Raw genomic sequence first — 23,789 nt, forward strand, 5'->3', positions numbered from 1 at the left:
TTATTTATGGAGACCACGCAAGCGGGGACACTTTCTGTGGTCCCTTATTGCCCCCAAATAAACTTTTTTACTTTAAAATGGGAATGAGATTTTTAATCAGCCCCCAAAAGCATGACATCCATCTGCAAATCTAAATGGAAGGTCTGCAATGCATTTAAAGCTTTAATGCATTGATTTGTTTAGCTATGTGTATTCAGCTATATCAACTTCTGGACTGTGCCCTACAAGAAAGCCACGAAAGTGTGTTGGGCAAGATATTAAAACTCAAGAAATCCAATGATGGCTTTACTGGGCTACTTCCAAAAACTTATCAAGTGGTTCAGCAGATGTAATTACTGCTTAGCCCTGCCAAAGCTTTGAAATGTGCCCATTAATTCAGCAATTCCCAATCTGTCCATCAGTCAGTCATACTTAAAAAATATGTCTGTCAGAACTTAGGTGAAGTAATCTGTTGATAATTATACAATAAGAAGGCATCTGAAATCTGAATATAATTTCTAAACTTTTTGAAAAGTCTTAATGACAGCAAAATCAAAGTCTATTTCGCAGCAAACAGGATACTGAAGGTACTGGGAATATGTCAGAATATTTGATGTCAATTTAATTAAGAATTAATTCCAAGAAGATACTTTTTCAGAAAATAAAAGCAGAGACGTAGTATTTATTTAGGAACCTAACCATCCCTCCCAAACCATTAATTGCTTCCTTCAAAATGAACACACAAAAAGAAATAGGAAGATGGCAAACACAACGTGTTCTAAAGTTCCCAAATTATGATCGATGATAATAGTGCTAAAGCACAATACCAGGAAAGTCTCCTTGCTGTCAGTTACCTCGGAACATAAGACTGGCCTGCAAGGGGCCTTTCCAGTCAAAACAAAACCTCACAATTACCATCAGGTGCTCAGTGTCAAAAGACTCACAGTAAAAAAAACCTGTTCTCTCCCTCTAACAGCAGACTAGGTCATTCATCCCTTCAAATTACATACACAAAAAAGCGGATGGCTACTAAAATACGACAGAGTGTTTTCTCCTACTTTCTAAGACCAGTGTAGAGGAACTACTGGCTGCAGCAACAAAAACTTTTCAACAAAACAGTCTTCTGTAGACAATTGTTAAAATATGGATGGTCTTTTCCTCAAGTAACTAGTACGAAAAAGTGGGAAAAACGTTGCAAAACAAATTAAAAGATCCAGGAAAAAGAAAGAAAATGCACTATGAAGTAAGGGACCATTTTGATAAAAACACAAACTGCTCAAAGTGGCAGCATCTTCATTTAAACTCAAAATACCAAACATACCTCAATGGGTCAACTGATTCAACTTATACACCAAAGCACCCCATCAAAGTTAGGTTTAGCAAGATCAAACATTGTATTTATAGAAAGTTAGATACAAAACATATAATTTTCATAAAAATGCACTAATATTCAAAAGCACTTCTCAAAGTTAGCTATCCGTACCCATTCTCTTTTCTTTTACTGATTTAGTCATGCATAAATATTAATCAAAACAAGTTGCTTCTTGGCTAGGAAGGCATGTGACATGCTGGAGAAAAGCTCTGATAATTAATAAATGAAGCCTTTGCTTCTTTGTTACCTGGTAGTTAACCATGTGATAATGAAGGGGGGAGGGGGGAGCACCGAAAAGCTTGTAATCTTCCTCTCAGTAGTTAGATATTGATGGCTTCCTAAATGGAAATCAGTCATGATATTTCAGGAGGGAGGGGCAATATAACTAAAGGAATAACGGCTCTCAGAATGACTGCATACAGACAGCTACAGCTCACATAGCCGAATACCTTGTCTCCAACAAGGGCCAAAAGCAATAATTACTGAAGACTTTAAATACAGAGAAAACCTATAGTGACAATTTCCCAGAATACTCTCCAACAATTGATGCATTAGGAACTTCCTGCAGGAGAGATATTTTCCTTGAATTTAATAACCTTTAATAGGTTTTTCTTCCATTAAATTAAGCAGATGTCAATTTTTCGCATCTACAATATCCTGTAGCAAGAAGATCCACAGTTTGCCTATACACTGTATGAAAAACTACCTCATGTTATTTGCAGGTGTGTTTTGGGGGGTTACCTTGGCATTTGCTGCCTTCCTCTGATGTCTTCTAGTTCTTGTAGTGGGTGAAATAATAAGTAATAAATCAGTTTCTTCTATACAATGTGTAGTATTATTCTTGGAAGTGAGGAACTTAGAGTTAAAACCTGAACTTTCTTTTGGATCTGCATCAGTGTCAAAAACATATGCAACCCCTTTCCTGAGAGATAATAAATGACCTCTGTTCTCTGTCACTGAGGAACCTCAGCAAGTTTGAGCTAGCGAGGAGACAATATACCTCAGCATTCGTACTGGAAAGTTGGGTCAGGGAGACCCCGACTCCTGGCAGCTTACAGAATGCGCTTTTGACAAAAAAGGGCTCGCAAAAATCTGCACAGATCATTATTTCAACAGACACGGTGTTGGTGAATGCAAAAGAGACGACAACCTTTAAATGTTCAATACTATTTTGAAATATAACCACAGGCTTACGGTTCATTCTCGCACAACTGATCTGATCCCTTCTGCACTCCAAATAGTTATTGCTAACATTTTTAGTAATAAGTGTTTGACTTTATTGCTATTTATTTTTCTATACAAAGATAAGAATACTGTACTAGAACATGGTATCTCTTCTGGTTTAGGGCCATCAACAAAAAAATTAACTGTTTTTTACAGCAGGACCAAAGTCTGTCTTCAGAAACATGTGCATTTCACAGTGAGAAATAAGGTCAAAATTTTGGTCTGTCATGTTTTTATTACTGTTGATGATGCACAAGCCAGAAATAAAACAGCTTAACTTTCAGATCTTGAATGCAGTTTGTAGGGCTGCCTGCCAGAAAGGATAAAACATACATACTTCTAAACTCAACAACTGCAGCCAGCAAGCAAGGAACTAGCATTCATATTCCAGTGATTATATACATTGACACCTTCACTCACCACAAACCAAGTGGGTTTTGCTTTTGTTTTCTTTTAATTACTTCATATTTTCCTGTATTTAACAACTTACCGAAACAACCACTGAGACACACGTACTGTATGTTTTTACTAGCCAGATAGCTTAGTTTGATTTTGAGAGGCTTTGAGATCGTCTTGACATCCACAGCAGATTGGTAATGCTACGGTACAAAATCAGATTGTTCAAGTTCCAACAATTTATCATTTACTGTTTCTCAGAAATAATTATTATGAACAGTTCAAGTTACAGATTGTAATCTTCTCAGTTAATTTGTAGTGAAATAAATGAATTATGTATTTATAATCTTTTCAAAAACCCCTAATACTGAAAGAACTCTGTGTAATGTGAAGTATGGCTTGAAAGAATTAACTACAGTCCGTGGCACTTCATACATACACATTTGGACAATCTTCTAAACCCCTGCCAGCTTGAAGCATCTACACAAAACTCAAAGACACTGGAGATTTTACTGGAGAATAAGAGATTGCAAAAGGGATGCCTAATACCCTTTAATATTGAAGCTGAATGACTGCAGAAGCTCTCCAAAGAGATTTACTGTCATAAGCCACCATTTCCATGAAGGACCAGTAAGTGCAGATACTTGCAAAGTTCAAACAAGTTGTGTCAGTATGGGGACTGTTGGCAAGGTATACACTAATTCTGAAGATGTACCATTTTTTATATCTGGCATTTGATTCCTTGCACCAAGTTATTACTGACTTCCAAAAAATTTAGAATGCTGCCAAAACCAGGAGAGCCTGTGAGTAAACCTAATTCATGTAAAAGGTCAGCAGTGAAATCTATCATGTTTCATTTAACACCAGTCTAAAAATAACACACAAAAAAATCTTGAACTATATTAGCAGTCAACTTTGTACTTCCTTTAAAAAAATCACTTTCATTTCTGCTCATGGCAATAGATGAATATATACCTACAACAGCAACTGGATATCTTACCCATTCAATCTTTGATTTTCAGACTATTTTTCTCATTCAGCAAACTAGCCATTAAGTGGTCTCATCTAATCTCTAGTGCAATTCTCCTCAACGAATACCTGTGGGGGCTTTGCTTTAGCTTCTCTAAGGAGCAGGATCAAACCCCTCGAAAAGACCAAGCCTGCCAAAGAAACTATTCAAGAAAATACATCCTAAAATTGTTATTGTGCAAAGGATGTTCTATGTCTTCAAATCAGTATTTCTTTCTGAGGTATACAAAACCATAAATAACAACTATCATCAGAAGAAATATTATTAAAATGTTGATATTAAAACCAGATAAAGTGAAAATATTTCTTAAGACGAAAAAGTGAGAGGCTTTAGCAATAAAATACAATAGCACAGTGCCAAGCTGAACTTAACTAAGCTTGAGGTTTTGGACAGGATTCATTTCTGCTTGTGGTATAAGTATGCACCACCTTGATTATCATTTAAAAAAATATTGACAGCTTGCCTTCTCATACCAATGCCTAGTAACAAATTCCAAATGTTTTGTCACATTTCTTGTGAGCAATGCCATCTGCCAGAGGTGGCATTTCATGGCTGTTTACCCTGACTCCCTCCAAGAATTCATCTGCCACTATCTAATGCTGCCTGAATAAAGGGGATTAAGACTCTGATGCAACAGAGACTATTGATAATTTGGTATAATTGGGAAGAAATGAAGATAAATGAGGCTGAGGATGGAGAGGCAATTAGTTGAGCTGCCTGTACAGCTGTGTTCTCGGCCTAGCTCCCCTGGCCTTTTCTTTGGTGAGGTATGTGCAAATTAAACATAATGACAAATACACTCTTCCCAAAGCTCTTTAGTTTGGGAAGCTGGAAGAGATGATTTTCACTTCTAAGATTCTAGGCAGTTTTCAGCTTAAAAAAAAAAGAAAAAATAAAAAGGGGCATACTCACTGTGGAGAGTTTTGAAGAGCAGTGCACTTCGTAACAGCACACCTATAGCACAGTATCTGTTACTTCAAAACACAGCTCTTCATCTGGTACTGGTTTATAGCGCTGCTGGTGGTTTTGCGCTTTTGACTAAAAGGATGAAGGCTTCTGCCTCCCTCAGTGCCAAAGAGAGCCTTGATTGTTCCACAACTCTGGACATCTTTGATATACCTACTTTTGGTGTCTTACTCTGTAAATATCCTCTATCCACGTAACTGGTCAAACAACCCCCCCAGAGCATGATCCCCCTGAAACATCGATTCTTTCAAGTCTACCCCCACATTTGGCAGCTGGACCTCCATTTTTTGAATTGTGCTAGCTTTTAAAAATACTGGTCAAAAAAACCTGAAGTGAAATGTCTACAGTACACATTTTACTCTACAAAAGATCTTAGAAGTTATAACATTTGTAATCATGAGCGTAATACGAAGACAGCTATGCAGATACAAGCCTTATTTCTAAGCTGTATTATTCAGGTGAGGCCAAGTAATCAAGCTTGAACATCTTGAAAGGTATTTAAATCCAAAGTGAACATGGTCAGACTACAAACCTCCAAACTAAAAGGCACAAATCTGCAGTCTCATTTGTAGTTCTTCTTTCAAATATATTGAGATACGTTCATACATATACAAACGTGCACATACCAAAAAATACCTTTGCCACAAGAAATACCACTATATGTTTCAGGTAAGGTTCTAACATAGTTTTTCATAAATGTCAAATAATGTAAGAACCCTTTTAGAAAGAAAAACAATGTTTATAGAGGCAGCTTTGGCTTACAGATGTATATGCCTAACTACCCCACACATGAATTTTCTGCTTTCATATATAGGTGATTCTATCTGAATTAGGTCTTAGATGAAAGACTTAATAAATTTGCACTTTGCCGTGCATTTCTGTTGTCTCCAGCTATTTAAAAAAAAATATTTTATGGATTACTTGAAAAATACTCCTTAAAGACAAAGCCTAGCTCCTATGCATAGAAGGGGTTTTGGTAAATTTTGGAAGAAAAATGTTAAATTTCTTAGAAGAACAACAATTTAATAGATTTATTTTGTAACGTGAATTTTCATCATAGTTGCTTTGTATTGTAGAGTACAGTTCTTCGGCACATCCTCAAAGTTGAAAACACTTGAAATTATCCCTTTTCAAACTTACAGAACTTCTGCAAAGTACAGTGTCTCCTCCTGATTTTTTGCATATGAAAAACTTCTCAACCTCAACACTATACTCTTCCCCACTACCTAGAGGTCAACCAAAATCTCATTTTAGCTTTATCTAATGTACATATTCATTTTGGATTAGATTTCTACAAAAGACAAAAAATAGTTCACTTTTCATGAGGCAAACATGCCAGGAGGAAGAAAAAAAAAAAAAAAAAAAAAAAAAAGAAGAACAGTTTATAGTTTAGTTTAGCTCTACCTTGTTTTGTCTTACTGAAGCTGAAAATTTGGCTGAGGTAACTGTTCCTTTATACAACAAAAGTTTTTTAATGCGTAGTTCAGAATAGTGATTTTTTTATTAGTCTGCAATATTCAAATTTTATATATTACACTTCTGGTCTTTTACTGAAACCTTCTTCTCATTAACATTGTAAATGAGCAAAATTATTTGCTTCTCATCTTGTGGCTTGACACTTTATCAAAGTATTCCAAGTTAATCTTTAATCTTGTGATTAACTGTGTACAGTGCGCACATTAAATGAGTCACATTGAGCAGAGCTTTGGCTTTCCGCTGGGAACAAATGCCCGTGTCCTGGCTGGAGAGATGGCAGCGGCTCCCTCCAGCTCTGCCCTGCTTTCTCACACCTGCACCGCAGCTGTACACACTTACCGGCACTCACGTTGGCAGCCTCCATCTCCTGGGATCACACAAGGTTGAGTGCTCTCAAACAAAGCCAAAATACACATCTCTTGGGGGTGCTCCTGATGTGTGTCAGCGTTGCTGTAGTCAACAATGCCCAGTCCAGCACTTGCCTTTTATTTTGCACGTGAGAAAACCGTTGCGAGACTTGCCTGATCTCTTTACACCTCAGCGTCCCCCTTGTCCTTGCCCCACGGCGATGGCACCAGCTGAAGGATGAAGAACCACCACTGGCTGAGGGCCACACGCTCTGGCCAAGCAGGAGGGAAAAGGTCGGGGGGATTTTCAGAAAGGACAGAAACCGCAATGCAACGAGGAGACCGAAATCTGGGCAGTGACCCACTTCAGCACAGGCAAAAGGAGAAGAAGGATCCAAACTGTTCCCTAACTTCAGTAGGTTACTGAACACAGAAAGGATGGCAATTTCAAGCCTACTTCCATAACCTAAAAGGTAGTACACGGCAGTTTCTAACCGAGAAAGCTAGGAAACAAAGGAAAGGCAGGTAATAAAACAGAAATAAACGCGTGAAAAATTTTACACTGGCATGACTAGGACAGAGACAGAGCCGAAACCAAAATATTCTGTTTTCCATGTTCATCTTGCTTTGTTTTCCCACTTCCACATTAAAATATTTGTATTAAGTCCCTCTTCTTTTTCCTCCATTTCACATAGCTCTTCCTCAGAGGCGGGTGCTAATTCTCTTTACATCAAAATTCTGTTCCCAAATCATAAAATGTGACAGACTCACGACGACTGCAAGGGATTAAGTGAAGGCATTCCTAAGAAAATACATTGGTTTTTTTATGGAATCCCTGCTTGCTGTTTTTTGAAAGCCTCTGTGATTACAGCTGTATTAAAAGGCCAAACAAGAGTTCTCTACCCATTCTCAATCCTGAAACTGAGACATATCCAATTTGACCATAAAAGTAAGTATACACTAAACAACAGCTTTTTGACTGCTGGAGTTTATTCTTTATTTATTTGTACCCTACTTTTAAATGATTAATTATTTTCCTATTTTATAATGGTATCTACAGCAGTATTATATAAGAGTTCTAAAGCTAAACCAACATTATTACAAAGGTAGCTGTGATCTGTGATTTCTCAAAAGCGAACCTGGAAAGCGAAAGAAGTAACTGAAAAAGTATTTCTGCAATTAGCATCTTACTTAGCTTACTACAATGTTATAACAAATATTCATCTGCCACGCTTCAGGAAAGCTTTTTAAAAGCGCTGTTGGCATAGTATATATGTGGAAAAATGAAACATAGGAAATAGCTGGCAATGCTGCTAAAGGACCATCTAAAAACCATAGAAAAGTACCTAATGGAAAAAATGTTTTTCTGAATAAATGCGAGCCCAATCTACAAAGTTGACTTGAAAAGATGTATTTTGTGGCTTACTACGGGGTATTTGCACAGAAGAGTTAACGCACAGCTATAACTGATGGTCAAGGATAATAGCCATGGATTTCAAGAGATTTTCAGAGCTCCCTGGTATATGCTGAGAACAACCATATCAAAAGGTTCCTCTCTCCAGCACTGCTGGTGTCAAGGTTAATGAGCTAAGACTTGTTAAATTGATATTACCAAACTAATGACTTTTTTATAGTATACTGCATGGATTTTAACAGACAGGCTAATGTGGAATATTGCTAGTCTTAATTGAATTAGAAGTTATTGCATGTATACAATTAAGATAACTAAAACTGGAGGAGCTGTGTGGCAACTGTCTATCTAGACCATGCTATTGTCACATACCTCATGTGCTGCCACACGTATACTTCAAATTTCAAATTCAGTCCCCGAATTCAACTGCAAACATACTGAGGAGAGGAAATATGAGCACCTGCAAAGACAGTCTATTGGCTATCAGTAACCCTTAAAAAAATCATTCATCTTGATCCTCCTAAGCTCCCTCTTTAACGATTCACACACCGAATCAAAAAAAGCCATGTAAAACTACCTGATGACTGTGCAAAAGATACGCTCAACAGCAGGATGAAGAGAAATTGCCTTATTCCCAAAATGCTGTGACTCAGAACCGTTCGACAGCTACAACCAACCACAGGAGAGTAAAGCAACACACGCTTTTTGCCGAACTATCTTTTTCCATCAACATCCCTCCCCTGCTGGGGAGTGGGAATGTACAGCTTTCTACCAGTTGCAAAAGCTTCTGCTGCATGCTGGAAGAGCTCCTATTTACGGGGTAATTTTCTAAATTACATGTGTTGTAAATGGGAGAATACTGAAAATACAAATTTTCTTAAAAAGTAAAGGTATCGGCTGCAGAGAAAATTCCAGGGCAGATCTGTAAGAAGTAGGTTACAGCAGAATAGATCTTCAATTTCAAACTTCTAAATTTGAAATTATTTAAATAATATGAATATTATTTCAAAATATTTTTACTTTGACCACACCGTACGTTAAGACAGAGAGGAAATACATGCCTAGAGTCTACATCCAAAATAGATGAACAAACAGCAGGAAGAAAAAAAAAAGAAAGATATTTAATGAATCATATTAAAAGGGAAGAAGCTTATGAAAAATAAATGGCATTTGTAGATGATTAAATTTTGAAGGTAAGATGTTGTATAACTGCACCAACCATTTATTTCAGTGCCATAACTGCATCTAATAAATAAAATACTTTTTTTTAATCCAAACCAAAGATTCACTGCTGTCTGATGACTTGGATTTTCCATTTATGTAGTGCAGGGGCAGGGTTTGGGCTATAATTATGCAAGGCAGTTTCAAAGAAAGAAGAGCTGTTAGTCGGACAGAAAATGAATATCAGTCGCTAGCAATAGGACAATGCAAATATTTCTTCTACAGACAGAATCACTAAGTTTAAAATCAAGAGAGGCTCATTAGAGATTATCCTAAATACAAGATACCTACATGTTTCATGCGAATGCTCTTCTGCTTAGGTAATATTTTCTATTAAAGTCCAATCTCTCACTAACACAGAAATGTTATTTAACATATAGTATATACCCAGATACAGTTGGTATTTATAAAAAATGAAATTAAAAGTCTTACACTTGCTAGCTATTCCAGTGTTTTCTAAAGGACTTTTCTCATTGGATCTAGGATTTTACAGAGAAAGGGAATAAAGTTGGATTCAACTTCCAACAAATACCTACTTTGTCAAAATCAAGAAAAAGAAAAGAGGTGCTGCAAATGAGGGGGAATATTTCTCAAGGATGAAATGCCAAAATCCCACTTACATCAAATTTTTAGAGAAAGTCAATCAGAAAACAGATGCATAGAAACGACGGGAACTTGCAAGACACTTCTTCCTACTACCTTTCCAAATTCCGCCTGAAGTAGAGAAAACAAATCACAATTTAACTAATATTACATGCCTTACAGGAAAAGGGGGAAAATGCAGCCTCTCCTATCCCACAACATTAGTAACTGAATATACAGCTCTTATACAGGTATGCTGGAAGTTTCACTAGTCCAAAAGTTTCACTTGTCTCCATCCTTACAGTAGCCTGATCATCTTCTTATAAAGAAGAATCTATTCTCATTTTTATCCTGTACAAATGCAGAACAGACACAAACCCCCCTGATTTTCTAGGTTTTAAATATGAATGCATGTCTGATCTTAAAGGCAAACTCAACATTTATGTCTTGTCTTGGTGATAAAGTTCATGAATATATAATGAGAGTGGAACAACTCTGCTACTGATTAAATGTCAAAAAAGGTTTTATTGTCAAATATACTGTAAATACAGAAGATATACAACAAAGAGCATTAATTGCAGATGGCTCTGTACAGCTTAAAAAATGCACATAATCCAAACAGGAAATGTTGATTTTCAGTTTCAACTATCAATTTTAATTCACCTTCAGAACGTACCTCCAGTCAACCTGTAAAGATAAACTGAACTATAAAATGGCCAAACTCAACTGAATGAAATGCTTCCCACTCAAGGGCAGATGTTAGCATGTTAGTGTCTGTATCATAAGCATACATAGCAGAATTAACCAAACTATCCAAAACCCTGGATCTTTATTAGAATTTGTCTAAACCTTTGTGAAGATTTAAAAGAGATACAATGTGAAAACTTGGTCAGGACAGATGAAAGGCTGGAATAGCCATCCTCACAAATTCAGAATGGGGTTTCACTGTCTGTGTGGCTCTTCGGTGGAAAAAAAAAAAAAAAAAAAAGGGGGAAAAGATATAGCAGCTACAGTAGACTGCAGGTGAACACAGGTCAGCGGTATCCTGCTTCCAAGAAAGTTCAGGAGAATAAAAGTCTTACACGTTTATGCAAGAGAGCTCCCTGTATGACTGGGAGAAATTCTTTCTCCCTGTCCCGTTCTACATTGCTGCACTGGGCACCGGCACGGCCTTGACCAAAGCATTGCGTTGGGTTGGGACCCGGCAGGATATGAATTACCTGGAGAGAGGCCAGAGGAGTGCAGTGAGAACTGACCAGGGACCTAGAAAATCGTCAGTATGAGGCACGTTCAAAAGAGCAGGCTTGTTTAACGTAGGGACGGGAAGACAGACGGGAGACTCACTAATAGTCTTCACTAGATAAAAGACATGTTCAGTAATAAAAGGAAATACACTGTTCTTCATACCCACAGTGTATAGAACAAGAAGCAGCGAGGAAATACTGTAACAATAAAGACTTAGGTTAAACATTAGGAAAAATGGCCATGATGAATAAACCTATAAAATTTCTAAAATTAAGCTGGACAACTATCATCAGACATGATGCTGGCAGAGTTCTTGCTTCACTGAGAGTGTGGGTAAGAAAACAAGTCTGGAAGCACTGTTTTCCTATGATCCTAAAGACTGCAAACTGCACTACACAGACCAGACCCAGAGGCAGTACCAAACTGCAGAGTGAAAGGGCCCTGCCACCGCTAAACTAAATCTACTGCCTGACCTAGATCTGGACGCTGCAACGTACTATACCACATTGCAGGGTTAAACCACAACATCGGATCATTATCCGACATTATGGTCTCTTCTTCAGGCTCAAGAATGGTTCAGGTAAAGCCTTACCTACTCTTCTCTTCGAGAAAACAACACGGTTTGGGAAGATCCTGCTGTTGTAAAACCATTAGGTGCACGCTTTCTGTGCCTCCCAAGATGAAACACGTATCTGCAAAAACTAATGCACAAACTGGCTGTCCTAAAACACATATTAGTTACTCAGCAGATAACATAATATTGGTTACATTTCCAAGACAATAAACACATTAAGATGGCATTTGAAACGTACTAAAAATCCATGCATTTTCCCTTTAGATTATGGACAAGTCAGTAGCTTCAATTATATGGTGCCAACAAGATTTTCTTCCCCATGACTAAATGGACCAGGTTTTAATGTTCTTCAGTGATCTTATTAATTTAAATGAAGCTTCTAAGAAATTAAGAATAAGAATTTCATTTGAGAAAAAGATGTCACAGATGGAAATTAAAGATTTCTAACACACTCGGGCGATAAAGGTACATTACTCTTGGTCCAAGACAAGATTGCTGGGTTTTCATAATTGTAACCAGAATGATCTGATAAATTGCTGCTCCTATATACAGTTAGGGGTTGGGGTTTTGGGGTTTTTTTTGGTTGGTGTTTTTTTTTTTTTTTTTTTTTTTTTTTCTTAAAGGAGCTAAAAACGTAGACTACCCACCTGTATCTATTTTTAATTTGGTAATGACTGTACTTGCTAAAATTCTACCAAAATGTCACTCACAGCTTTGGATTCCAGCTTTTTTTAAACAGAATATGGAGCAGAAAGCATAACCTATTATGCAAAACTGTCAGATGCTTACTTTAAAAATCACAGAAATAAATGCATAATCCTGATTTTCTTATGGATCAAAACTTCATTAAAGGAAAATAAAACTTGAATGTAACTATTCAAGATAGCCAAGGTACTCTATAAAAAGTAATAAGGTTCTGATCTGTGTGTGTCCTACTCTATAAAAAGTAATAAGGTTCTGATCTGTGTGTGTCCTGTTTACCTATATAGTCCCTACTCCAGAACTAAGGGATGTCTCTTACTTTGTGGGTGCAAGTAAAGGCAGAATTACTTGAGACCACTGTGACTTCTGTCTCATCAAATTCACAAATCAGCTAGACATTTAAACAGCGCCAACTGTTGCAAGTAAAACTGCTACCGAATCTCAGCTGCAAAAATGTCAGTTCAGGGCACTCTGCAAAAATCTAGTACTGAATCCTTAACTAAACCCCCACATTATTAAAATGGGTTTTTTGATTAATGCTACTCTTTTGGGTGAGAAAATATTCCAAATGATCACACCACAAACATATCTTACCTCAAACATAAATTAACTGTACATTAGGAGAGTTTTTTTAAAAAAATCTGATTAAAATTCTAATTCATGAGACTCCTGCTGTTGGCAGCTGTATCACTATCAATGACATCCTTTGGGGGACTCTCAGCATGTGGCCCGCATCAAAGGTAATATGCCAGTTTTCATCCTAACTTATACGTGCCTTAACAAGAACAAGAATGTTCCAGACTTTACAATGTAATTAAAATACTGAAGTACTTTTTATTGTTAAAATATCATTAATGTGAGATTGAAGTTGACTCACTAGTATTAACAAAGGCAACTATCACTAATACTTGCTTTTCCTAACATACTGGCATTCTTTACATACTGGAGTCCTTACATCCTGAAATGGGAAATTAAAACACATTGGTTAAGCATGCTAATACACCATAGTGTTTAAACAAATATGTTACTTCGTGCAAAATGATAGGCAGACACGATCTTGTTGAAACAGAGTACGTACAAGGACCTCAAAAAAAAAAAAGTATTTGACATATGGTACTTCACTGTTCTTGTTCTTTGGTAGCACTGTGGAAAATCTGCAAATCACTAAGCGTACTTCTTTGCATTTTTGGCATCCCTAATTGCCAGAGTTCATCTCTTCACCAGTTGATGATACCTGCTCCCAGGACCGCTTTCGCTTTTATCCAGCTATGGTTTAACATAAAACACAACACCCATTTCAGAGAAGTAGATCTGGACCACGTTTTTCCATTTCCTTCCCTTTCCCGCTAAGCATCAAGACCAGAAAGGCAGAGATGCATGGAGACGCCGTCTCACCCAGCGCCTGCCGCAGAGAGCGCCGCTCGGCTTCCGAAAGGGCAGGACAGTACTCTTCACACCGTGTCCTTCAGCAGTCGCGGAAGCCTACTAAAATGTCTAAACTGGAATGTTTTTTCCTTTTCAAGTGCAGCGCACCTGATCTGTGCTGGTCTTAATAAAAATTTATACTGAAAGTCCTAAATTTGGCACATTTCTGCTAAGTACTGCTCCCTACAGTGCTATGGCAGTTCCTGTGCCTCGCAGAGAAACACGAGACCTTGTCTTAATGAGGGACACTTTTGAGCAACCTGCTTTCCTTCGACGGTTCATATTGACCACGAATACCTGCTACTACTAACAAATGTGAAAGTTATAACCACGGGAAAAATGTAGTCTTGGCTCTACAGTGGCCAAAATGATTTATGACATCAAGAGCCAGCGAAGACGACTAATACTCTGAAGGGACTGTGTGAGCTCAGCCTGCACTCATGTGTTCTGTGCCCACTCCTAATTACTTCATTTACGACCGTAAAAGAGTTTTAACAGACAAAATTAATTATTTTGAATAATCCTTCTGAAATATGATATGCATTTTAATTGTATGCACCCTGTCATTAATTAAAGTTCCCTACCTTTTGGTGCATTAATTCAAAGATCCTATCAGTGACAAAGCAACAATTATAAGATGACTGTTTACTAAAATTAAAAATAAAGTTAAAAGGTTAATGTACTCTTGTGATACACTTAAAAGTAATGGTAAAATGTTTTCATTTGAGTTTTTACTAGACATTATTTTTCTACTCTTTAAAATCAATCTCTTTGTTTCAGGAACACATTTCCTGTCAATAAAATGAAAAATGATATAGATTTAGGAGGATAGTGGTCTCAGCGTAGCATCTCTCATATTATTATTCCAGTATCATCTGTTACAAAGTAAGACCAATTCCCACATCTAATTACAAACAGGATTTCAGAGTCATTAAACAAAATACATTTCCATTAGTGCTGCTGTAAGAAGATAGGGGAAAAAATGAAGATTAGTTCACGCTGCACCTCTGTTTTTCAAGCTTTGAAGATTTAGACCTCTGCACTCTGAGACTATAAATTTGTAAAGGATCCGAAAGGTGACAGACATGTGAAAGCTCTCAATTCTACGCAGTTTAGCCATACCATTTACATTTTGTCATTAGTTTATCTTTTGCTGCACTTAGTTCTGATAGTAGATACGGCAAGAATCTAGAGAGGTTGTTTATGATTACACTGTGAGCACCCGGAAGTATTTTATTTTATTTGGCGTTAGGAAGTGGGGGTTTTTAATAGATATGAATCTTGATTTTCTATATTACATTTGTTCCACCAAAAGTTACAAATCATCATAAGGAATTCTGTCTTCGTAGGGGAAAAAAAAAAAAAAAAGAAGTGTATTTTATGCTCTGGAAAAAAGGAACAGCAGTTCTTTGACTTCAAATGAGATAACAGCCAAAATATACTGAGGAAGCAGATTGTGTGATATGTTTAACTGTTGAAATATAAACTTACAAGTATATATATTCTCCATTCATAAACATTTAGCAGCATCTAATTGTCATGAAAGCATTTAAAATATACCCTTGAGAATTACCCACTCAAACATTCACACAAACCAGAGCTTAGACATTTAATAAGAACCTTTCTAAAAATAAGTCTATATAAGATAATACCTAAATTTACTTGATCTTTAAATTAGTTTACATTACCTTATGATGTTATATAAACATCAATTAATTTCATCATGTGCAAGATAAGCATCAAAAATCAGAAACAGAAACTCCTCTCAAAGATGCCTCAATTACAGAGAAAAGCACAGAGAATTTAATTTTCAGAAGTTGTCTGAAGTTATATTTCCTTTATTAGTTTTAAAACTACAGCCAGAGCTACTTCGTATTTCTCAGAGTTGGGCGTCAGTCAATCCAAATATGTAAATATTGGCTGACGAATAAGCATTTGTGTGTGAACCATATACATTTACTACAAAGTATTTGCCTTGATATTTAAAGGAATGAGAATACTGTTTAAAAAGACAGTTAAAGTACTCACATGCATTCAAGAGGTAACTGCTTAAGAACCTATCTAAAATGAGACCTTAAAATAGTTTGCAGATAAGAAACAAATTCACTTTTGCACTCCACTGAAACTGTGCTTCACTAAAGCATCCTAAAATTCTTGGTATTAAATCCTACCCAGTGGTGGGGTGACACAGCGGAAACTGTCCACTGACATTCACTCTCCAGAAAAACCCAGTATTTGCCAAAGAAATAGATATATGTGCATCTTGTTTCCACGCTTCACACACGGAGACTGCGTTCTTGGGATAACTGAGAGGGCCCATGAAAGCTATCACCATTAGGAAGAAACAAAAGAGAACACGGCACAATACAAACAAGGTACAACCGAACCAAAACAACAGCTTATCACTTCCCGGCTAATATTTGAGGAGCTGTATCTTAAAAAAAGAAAACAGCACGTCACCCTTTTTCTCCAGAATTATCAGTCACTGGCTCCAGGAAGGCCCCACTGACATTATCTGCAGGGAATTCATTGCTCTGTATCATTCAACAAACCACAGACGTTTTCTGACAAGCAGCAACGGGTAAAGGTTTTTAAAGCCTCCGTGTTACGTGAATGTTTTAGTTCCTTCACTCCATAGCCACTGAAAAAGCAAGCTTGCAATTTCTTCGATATCACTTGCAAGTGGGTTCAAAAAACTTGCAAGAAACCCCACCTCCAGACGTAGGTACGGAAGCGCATCCTGGAAGCCACTGAGCTCCATCACTGCGCCAATCTTCTTCAAGTAGTACGGCCTTGGGATCAACGCTCTTCTGCAGAACTTGTCCTCACAGCCCGTCACCTGCGGGGCCACACGTGCCTTCGTTGCCCAGAGGAGCCTCACTCATACATCAGACCTCAGCAGGCTGCTCCCTCACCTCTGTGCCGTGAGTTAGCCCTGAAGAACCAACGTCTCGTCCAGGGGCTTCCAAGACGGTGGTTTTTTTTCCGGACGCACGCTGTAACATGGCCCAGTCCTATCTGCCCCAGAGAACCGCACCCCAGCCTGATGGGCTGTCCAGGATCCGTGAGGGGCTCTGGACTCATTTCTGATCTCCAGGAGATCTGCGTGACACTGACCACCAGCGCCTACCTCCCAGCCCGCTCGCGTTGGCTGCGTAATACGTGTTACACCACCAGCCACGCTCACAGTGCCTCATCACCTGCGTGCTTGAAGACAAAAGGCACATCAAAAATGTCATCCTTTTTCCTATCTGTGCCGGTGCTCAATCTGTTTGTGTTCGATGGCGGTGGACTAGCAGCTGTTTTTGCCACCGTGCTACGCTCAACTTCCAGTGTGAAAAGCAAGTATCTTCACACTCGCCACAACCAGTGCAGGTACATGTCTAAAGAAACTGCACAGATGTCTCAATTTTTAGGATGAAACATTTTAATAGATCTGCGAGGGCTGGAGTCAAACAAGCCGAGTTTTTGGATGAGACAGCACAGAAAACAAAACGTATTAAGTTCTCTCTTACTTCAAGACTGTATATATTCCTCCTGGCAAAAGGACAATTAAAGAAAATTAAATGTATGCTTCACTAGCTTTTCAATTGATTCTAAAAATATTAATAGTAGTTTTGACTGGTTATATTTCTAAAATGGCATGAATGTTTTGTGTTCTTTAAATAAAATTATCATCTTTGAAACAATAACTCTCTCCTCATGTAGCACAAAAATACTTGCTTTAACAACAGGAAAAATGACTTCATTTAGTCTGCATGGCACTAAAGGATTAAAAAAAAATCTCTTCTCTGGTCTTGTCATTTTTACTCTTACAATAAAATAACAGCCTCGGCATCCTGCTTTTTTAGAATAAAAGACCTACCTCTTTTGACTTTTCAAGCACTTGAAAATTTTAAAAGAGAAAAACTAAAAAATGCTGACCGTGTAATAGCTGGGTATTCATGGTGGGTGGAGAACATGAAAGGTTACAATATGGATCTGTGCCTACGCGTTTCTTTTCAACTTGAGCAGCATCCTCCTGCTTCTGCTAACTCGGCAATCATACAGCTGACAGATTTCTGGGTTTTCTAAATAATGCATGGGATTTTCTTTTAACATGTCAGTGCAAAAGTATCAATTCTGCCCGTGTGTCGTTTGTGATGCTGATTTTCCTTGACAGCATTCCATTAAACCAATGAGTTTTTTCCCTCCTGATGGTTCCTTAAATATTCCTCTGAGTGATGTATTTGTGGTTTTTTAAACAGATTGTGAAGGATGTTTGCATTTATGAGAAAACTGCATGGCAGGTACTGAAGGGAAAAAAGGATAAAAAGATAACACTTTTTTTTCTTTTTTTTTTTTTCCTATGAAAAGCTTTTTCTCTGATCCTCGTATGCCAAAAGCTAGGGTGTTTTTCCTTTCTTTTCTGCCTAACTTAGCTTCTTGTCTGGAAATTAAGCAACAAGACTCTACATACAGAATAACATTTTGACTTCCTAAGGAAATACCACTGAAACACTTAGTACTGTTTGATATCTCTCTTGGGAAAGCAAAACACATTTATTAAATCATGCATGCTAACTCCAAAAGCCAACAGAAGGAAATAACTGCTTTATTCTTTGCACTGAGGTTTTGTACAAACAGGTACTGTCACGGATTGCTATGCGCTGATCCTTCTTTGCTTAGGCAGCTTAAAGGATGTTCAGGTAATATCACCAATACTGTATTTTGCAATCTATCCTTCATGTTCCAGTTTCTATCACATATTTGTACAAATTACCTGCTGCCATGCTATTAAAAAAAAAAAGCTCCGATTTCAAATAAGTTGCAGATTTCCCTAGGCAATTATATGCTAATTTCCAGAATACACTTCACCTAATTTTAGTATTGCATGATGATGAAACAAATCATCTTTATAAACACTTCTGTGCAACTAGAGAGGTTTTGTTTTGTTTATTTTATTTCTACAGAACAACAAAATTGATTACATGGCTGGGCTTTGAGAGATCTGCACATGCATCCAGCATACCTGGCTTCAGCTGCCCGCTTCAAACTCTTGATGTTATTCATTCTCCAAAGTGGAATACGAAAGGCCAGGTTGCTCCTGGCACGCGTTATCAGTCACGCTTACAGCTTTACAGCATGACTTGTCTTAGCTGTGGCAACCCTCTGGACTCAAGGCAACCCTCAGACGTGTGCACTGATTGCCATCCACAAACCGCCTCATCTCCAAGGACTCACAGAGAGTAGCCAAAAAAGAGGAACCGGATTGTGAAAGACTTACAGCCACTGGGAAGTTGAGATTTCAGGGGGATTAATTTCTCCCCCTTCCAGACACCTATGTCCCCAACTATGTGGTTCTCTAAATTCAACCTTCCTTCCCAGATCCTACAAGAAGATGGAGACAGACACTAAGCCACAAGGAACAGCTAGCACAGATCAGCTGGACTGTGGGGCCAGAAAACCTATAGTACAAGATTAAATACGAGATTTTCAACTGCCTGAGAAGTTTCCTTCAACACTTCATATGATGAGTAGGAAGGTGCAAAAAAAATCTCTTTCTCTTCTGCAGAGTGTGGAAGGAGGACATTAATGTTCAAATGTATAACAACATTCTTCACAACACTGTGAACTAATGTATTACTTCAATTAAAAAAATATGTGCAAATTTGAGGGGGGGGTACTTTTTTTTTTCCCACAGTTTCAGTATTGTCTCTTGCAGCATTTTTTTTTTTAATAAATTACTTAGAATATTCCAGTACTAAACTCCACCATTACCGAGATTACTGTAATACCACAAAGACGAGGTAGGTAGCACCTGATGGCAAAAATGTACCAGCTGGTCTAGACGCAGGAAAAGAAGTGGCCGCCTTACTCCCTACTTCCTTAGACACACTTGTAAGATTCAATTCCACACCTGTAATTTCCTAGATGACAAAATAATATCTGCGGAATTACAGTCAGTGATCCTGAGAGTTAGAGGTCAGATTTTAAATTGATGGCATGAATTCTGGCTTCAGAAACAGAAATTCTTGAAAAATTCCATCATCGTAGGTGCACACACAGAGAAAGAAACTACAGAAGTGATTTCTAGGCATTACTAAAGAAGCAAATCAAAAATTATTTCATACTGACTTCAACAGATACAGATGGGGATTGAAATGAATACAACAAGACATCCTCACCACTTCTTTTATTATACTAATGGCCTGTATATAACGACACACTTCAAAAAAAATCTGGCAATAAAGTTTCAGGACTTAATACTAATGAATTACATTTTTAACTCAAAACAAACAACAGCAAAAGAGACTATTCCACTCATCTACCAGACTAGGGAATGAGGAGGAAGGCACACAACCTAATGTGAAATATTTAGTGGCATTGTATCTTACACTCACCAAAGGAAGTCAATGTGTAACACTGAGGTAAAAAACCAACCAACTCTACGGTTGTTTTAAGTAAAACTGCAACCCTTCAAGTCTTTGTTACAGTAAAAAGAAAAAAAAAATAATCAAAGGAAGCAAAAGGTCCTCTGCTCTGTATAACTATATTTCTGATTTGACAGATACAATTATAATCATTCAGACATCTATTTCCCACAAACTCTCCACAGCCATAACCTTTAGTGATTAATTATAAAGTTCCAGGAGCAATAGTACACAGACTAATTTCCTAAAACAATAAAAGACAGAATTTCTCATTTGGAGCTAAATGAAACACGAACAGGTTGTTATTCATGCTGAAATCTAGATGCAGAGTCATGTTGCAGCCATTACAGAAGCTATTAAACACAACCTCAAATCAAAGAAACTGTAGGTCTCTCTACTAAAATAAAATGTTTTTCTCACTTATGAGGCTTCTCACTCCTTTGCTTTGTTCCTTTTTACCTCTTCCTAGTAAAAAAATTTTCAAAATTCAATTTTCTTTCTCATTTCGTATCCTCATTTTGGTTTTAATAGTCATTTAAACTGTAAAAGTCTAGAGCAAAACAAACATTTGGCAAAGGTTTCACGCACACAGAATTATCATGGTGTTCTCTTCACAGTGAATCAAAGTTGCAAAATGTCTATCAACTTCTAAACAAAATGCCCAATCTCTTCATGCTCCACATCGGTCTCCAATGGTTTTCTATAGTGACTATTTGATAATTCCTCAGTTATTTTGTATAGTGAAATGTATAGTTAAGTTTTACATTCCCTTCATTTTGGTTTTCCTTCTTGGCACATCCTGCTGTACCTGCTTAATGTAAATCTTTAAAAAATGATCCTCCAATAAAGAGAGAAGCCATGCATTACAAAAATGATCCTAATGCTGGCATTGCAGATACTGAAAAGAGGGGAAATTGTGATTTTTAATACGATTCGTAGTAGTTCTTTTTGTTAAGGACTCATTTCTCTGTCTGCAAGCAACATTGGCACTCAACCCAGCAAATTTGCTCTTGGCAATTTTACTGAATTAGGCAATGAAAAGGGGAATGAATTGAGAAAAGATCTTTACATAACTGACACCATATCCTTATTCTTGGGCACCACTATAACTTCAGCTAAAGTCAGTAGGAATTGTTCCAAATATTTGAATTGGTACCGAGTCAGTTGTAGAACTCACTGAATTGCTAAACCACAGAGAACTTCCATTTGATACTCATACTCTTGACGTATTGTCGAAAGGCTGGTATGATAGTCCCCCATAAAACTTGTCAATGAGGTACCTAAAATAATAATATTAATGTCCTGTAGATTCTCCCCATACGAAGCATACAGATTTTGCCGTATCAGGTAACACGTGAAACCATGAACATTCAAATTAGCAAGCTTTCGTACAGCAGCTTTTAAAAACCCAAATACAAACCCTACATCTTTTCTGTATGAAGCTTTCTTGCTTTTCAGTAGGAATTATATCTTCAGTCATATTTCTTAGCATTCAGTGAAACTCTGTAATTCATTTTGAACTATATACAGACCATAAGAGTTACACAAACTAAATATGCTTTTTCAGAGCTTTTTTTTCTGAATTCAATACGCACTAATTGATTAGGGTCTGAGAGGTGAATAAGAAATACATATCCTACATAATAGAAAGCTGGGGAAGAGTTTAATGCATGAATTAGAAGCCAGATTTCTTCAATACAGATGAGTACACAAAATTAGCAAAAGGCAATACCACTTTTGGAAAGGCTGCTTTGTGCATAATTTGTCATGAATTCAAAGTTATTCCTTTAGAAAATGAGTCTAAGACCTCCCAGCTGCTGCTTTATTGGTCTAATAAATTACCATTTTGATGGTACAATGCATATAAACTATACACCATCCAAGCAAGCAAACTGTTAGAGCTGCTTCGTCTTTAGAGACGCATGTGTGACTTCAGAGATGTGTGAATGCCGATGGGAGATCTGAATGCAATGAGGAATTAGACAATGCCTCTGTTCTTGAATTGGTAATGAAAACAAAGGATGCATAAGTTTCCAAAATGGTAAGAGTGTATTGTAGGATCATTTGTGTCAAAAAAGGTGAGTCCAAGTGAAACTGCCCTTATTGTATCGGGTATCTAGCAGCTTTCTGAGAGAAAATGGATCTATCCAGGTTCTCTCCGCTATCCGAGTAAAAATCTCTTCCATTCACCTGAAAAGGACATTAGAATAAACAAAGAAGATATCCTCTTCGAAGGATCCATTTCTGACTTAAACTTTGAACCCTATTCTTGTGGAGCTGGGACTCAAGGAGCTTAGTTCAAGTTGATACTAATGCTTATAGTAGTACAGACGGAACATGTGTTCAGTGTCAGTGCCTTCTACCCAAGGTTATCCCAGCCAGGTAGACCATAACAAATGTTTACCATGACCCTCCTTCAAAGCTGTGGTTTGCAAATATCCATTTAAGGAAAGAACAAAATGCAGAAAAGCCAGAAAGTTGGTTATTTAGCATTGCCTACTTTACCTTTCTCCAGTGAACTGTGGAACTCATTATGAGTTCCAACAACCTGATGTTTTGGAAACTTTCCATCATTTACAGGAAAACTCTAGACTAACTGTATTATTGCCAACAGAGAAGTCTTTTGTTACTACAAATATATTTAGGGAACAGTTTAAAAAGTCTGTATTCTAACGTAACAAAAACAATCCTTCACCAATATTTTTCAAAAAATTAAGGAAGATAACTGTTAGGAGGAAAACTGGAGAAATAGATGCAGTAATTTTTGTTTGACGCTGGCAGAGCAAAGCTTACAAAATAAAAGAGCACAGAACTTGAGATAGATTTTTGATTTTGTTTCCAATGCACAAAAACAGGTGTTAAGAGCTCCCCTGCAGCTCACATGCACAGCATTACTTACCTGCATTAGAATTGAGCTCTTCATTTTCTGATTCTGTTCCATTTTGACTTCCACTTCCATGAAGGCTATTCATTGCCATAAGTTTCATTTTCTGTAACTTCATAGCCTCTGCCATGGCAGCCGCTGTCAGACCTGGAAAAATATAAATAAACAAAATGCAATATCATACCATACAATACAGCACTGAAAAATGCTAAGAACAAAACAATTCCTTTCAGTGAGAATAGGTCACATAAATTCAATACACATTCTTAGTCCAGTTACGAAATGATATTCTGAACACTACTTTAAAGTCAAGTTATTTCAGTACACCATTCTAAAGATTTTTATTTTTTTCCTGTTTTGTTTTTTTTTCCCCTTTTTTTTAACATGTACAGCAGCATAAAGAAATATTTATTTAATGGTATCCCTTTTGATTACACTTTTAAATATTATTTCCTGTCACTTTGATCACTTTGTCACTTTGATCACTTTCTGGTTGACTTGTTCAGCTGCTACAAAACTTCCAAGTACACTAGTATGATACA

The 23,789-nt window shown here is 37.2% G+C and overlaps 1 protein-coding gene across 4 annotated transcripts in view; it reads right to left on the minus strand.

The window, feature by feature from the left end:
* DACH2 (dachshund family transcription factor 2) overlaps positions 1 to 23,789 on the minus strand; it is a 313,869-nt gene that overhangs the window by 78,550 nt on the left and 211,530 nt on the right. For all 4 annotated transcript variants that reach the window (XM_049828092.1, XM_049828091.1, XM_049828089.1 and 1 more), the window contains one exon: positions 23,263 to 23,394. In XM_049828092.1, the coding sequence (XP_049684049.1) occupies positions 23,263 to 23,394 (132 nt within the window). The remainder of the gene's footprint in view (positions 1 to 23,262; positions 23,395 to 23,789) is intronic.

This window comes from Accipiter gentilis, chromosome 24 (genome assembly GCF_929443795.1).
Source record: "Accipiter gentilis chromosome 24, bAccGen1.1, whole genome shotgun sequence".
Taxonomy (NCBI): domain Eukaryota; kingdom Metazoa; phylum Chordata; class Aves; order Accipitriformes; family Accipitridae; genus Astur; species Astur gentilis.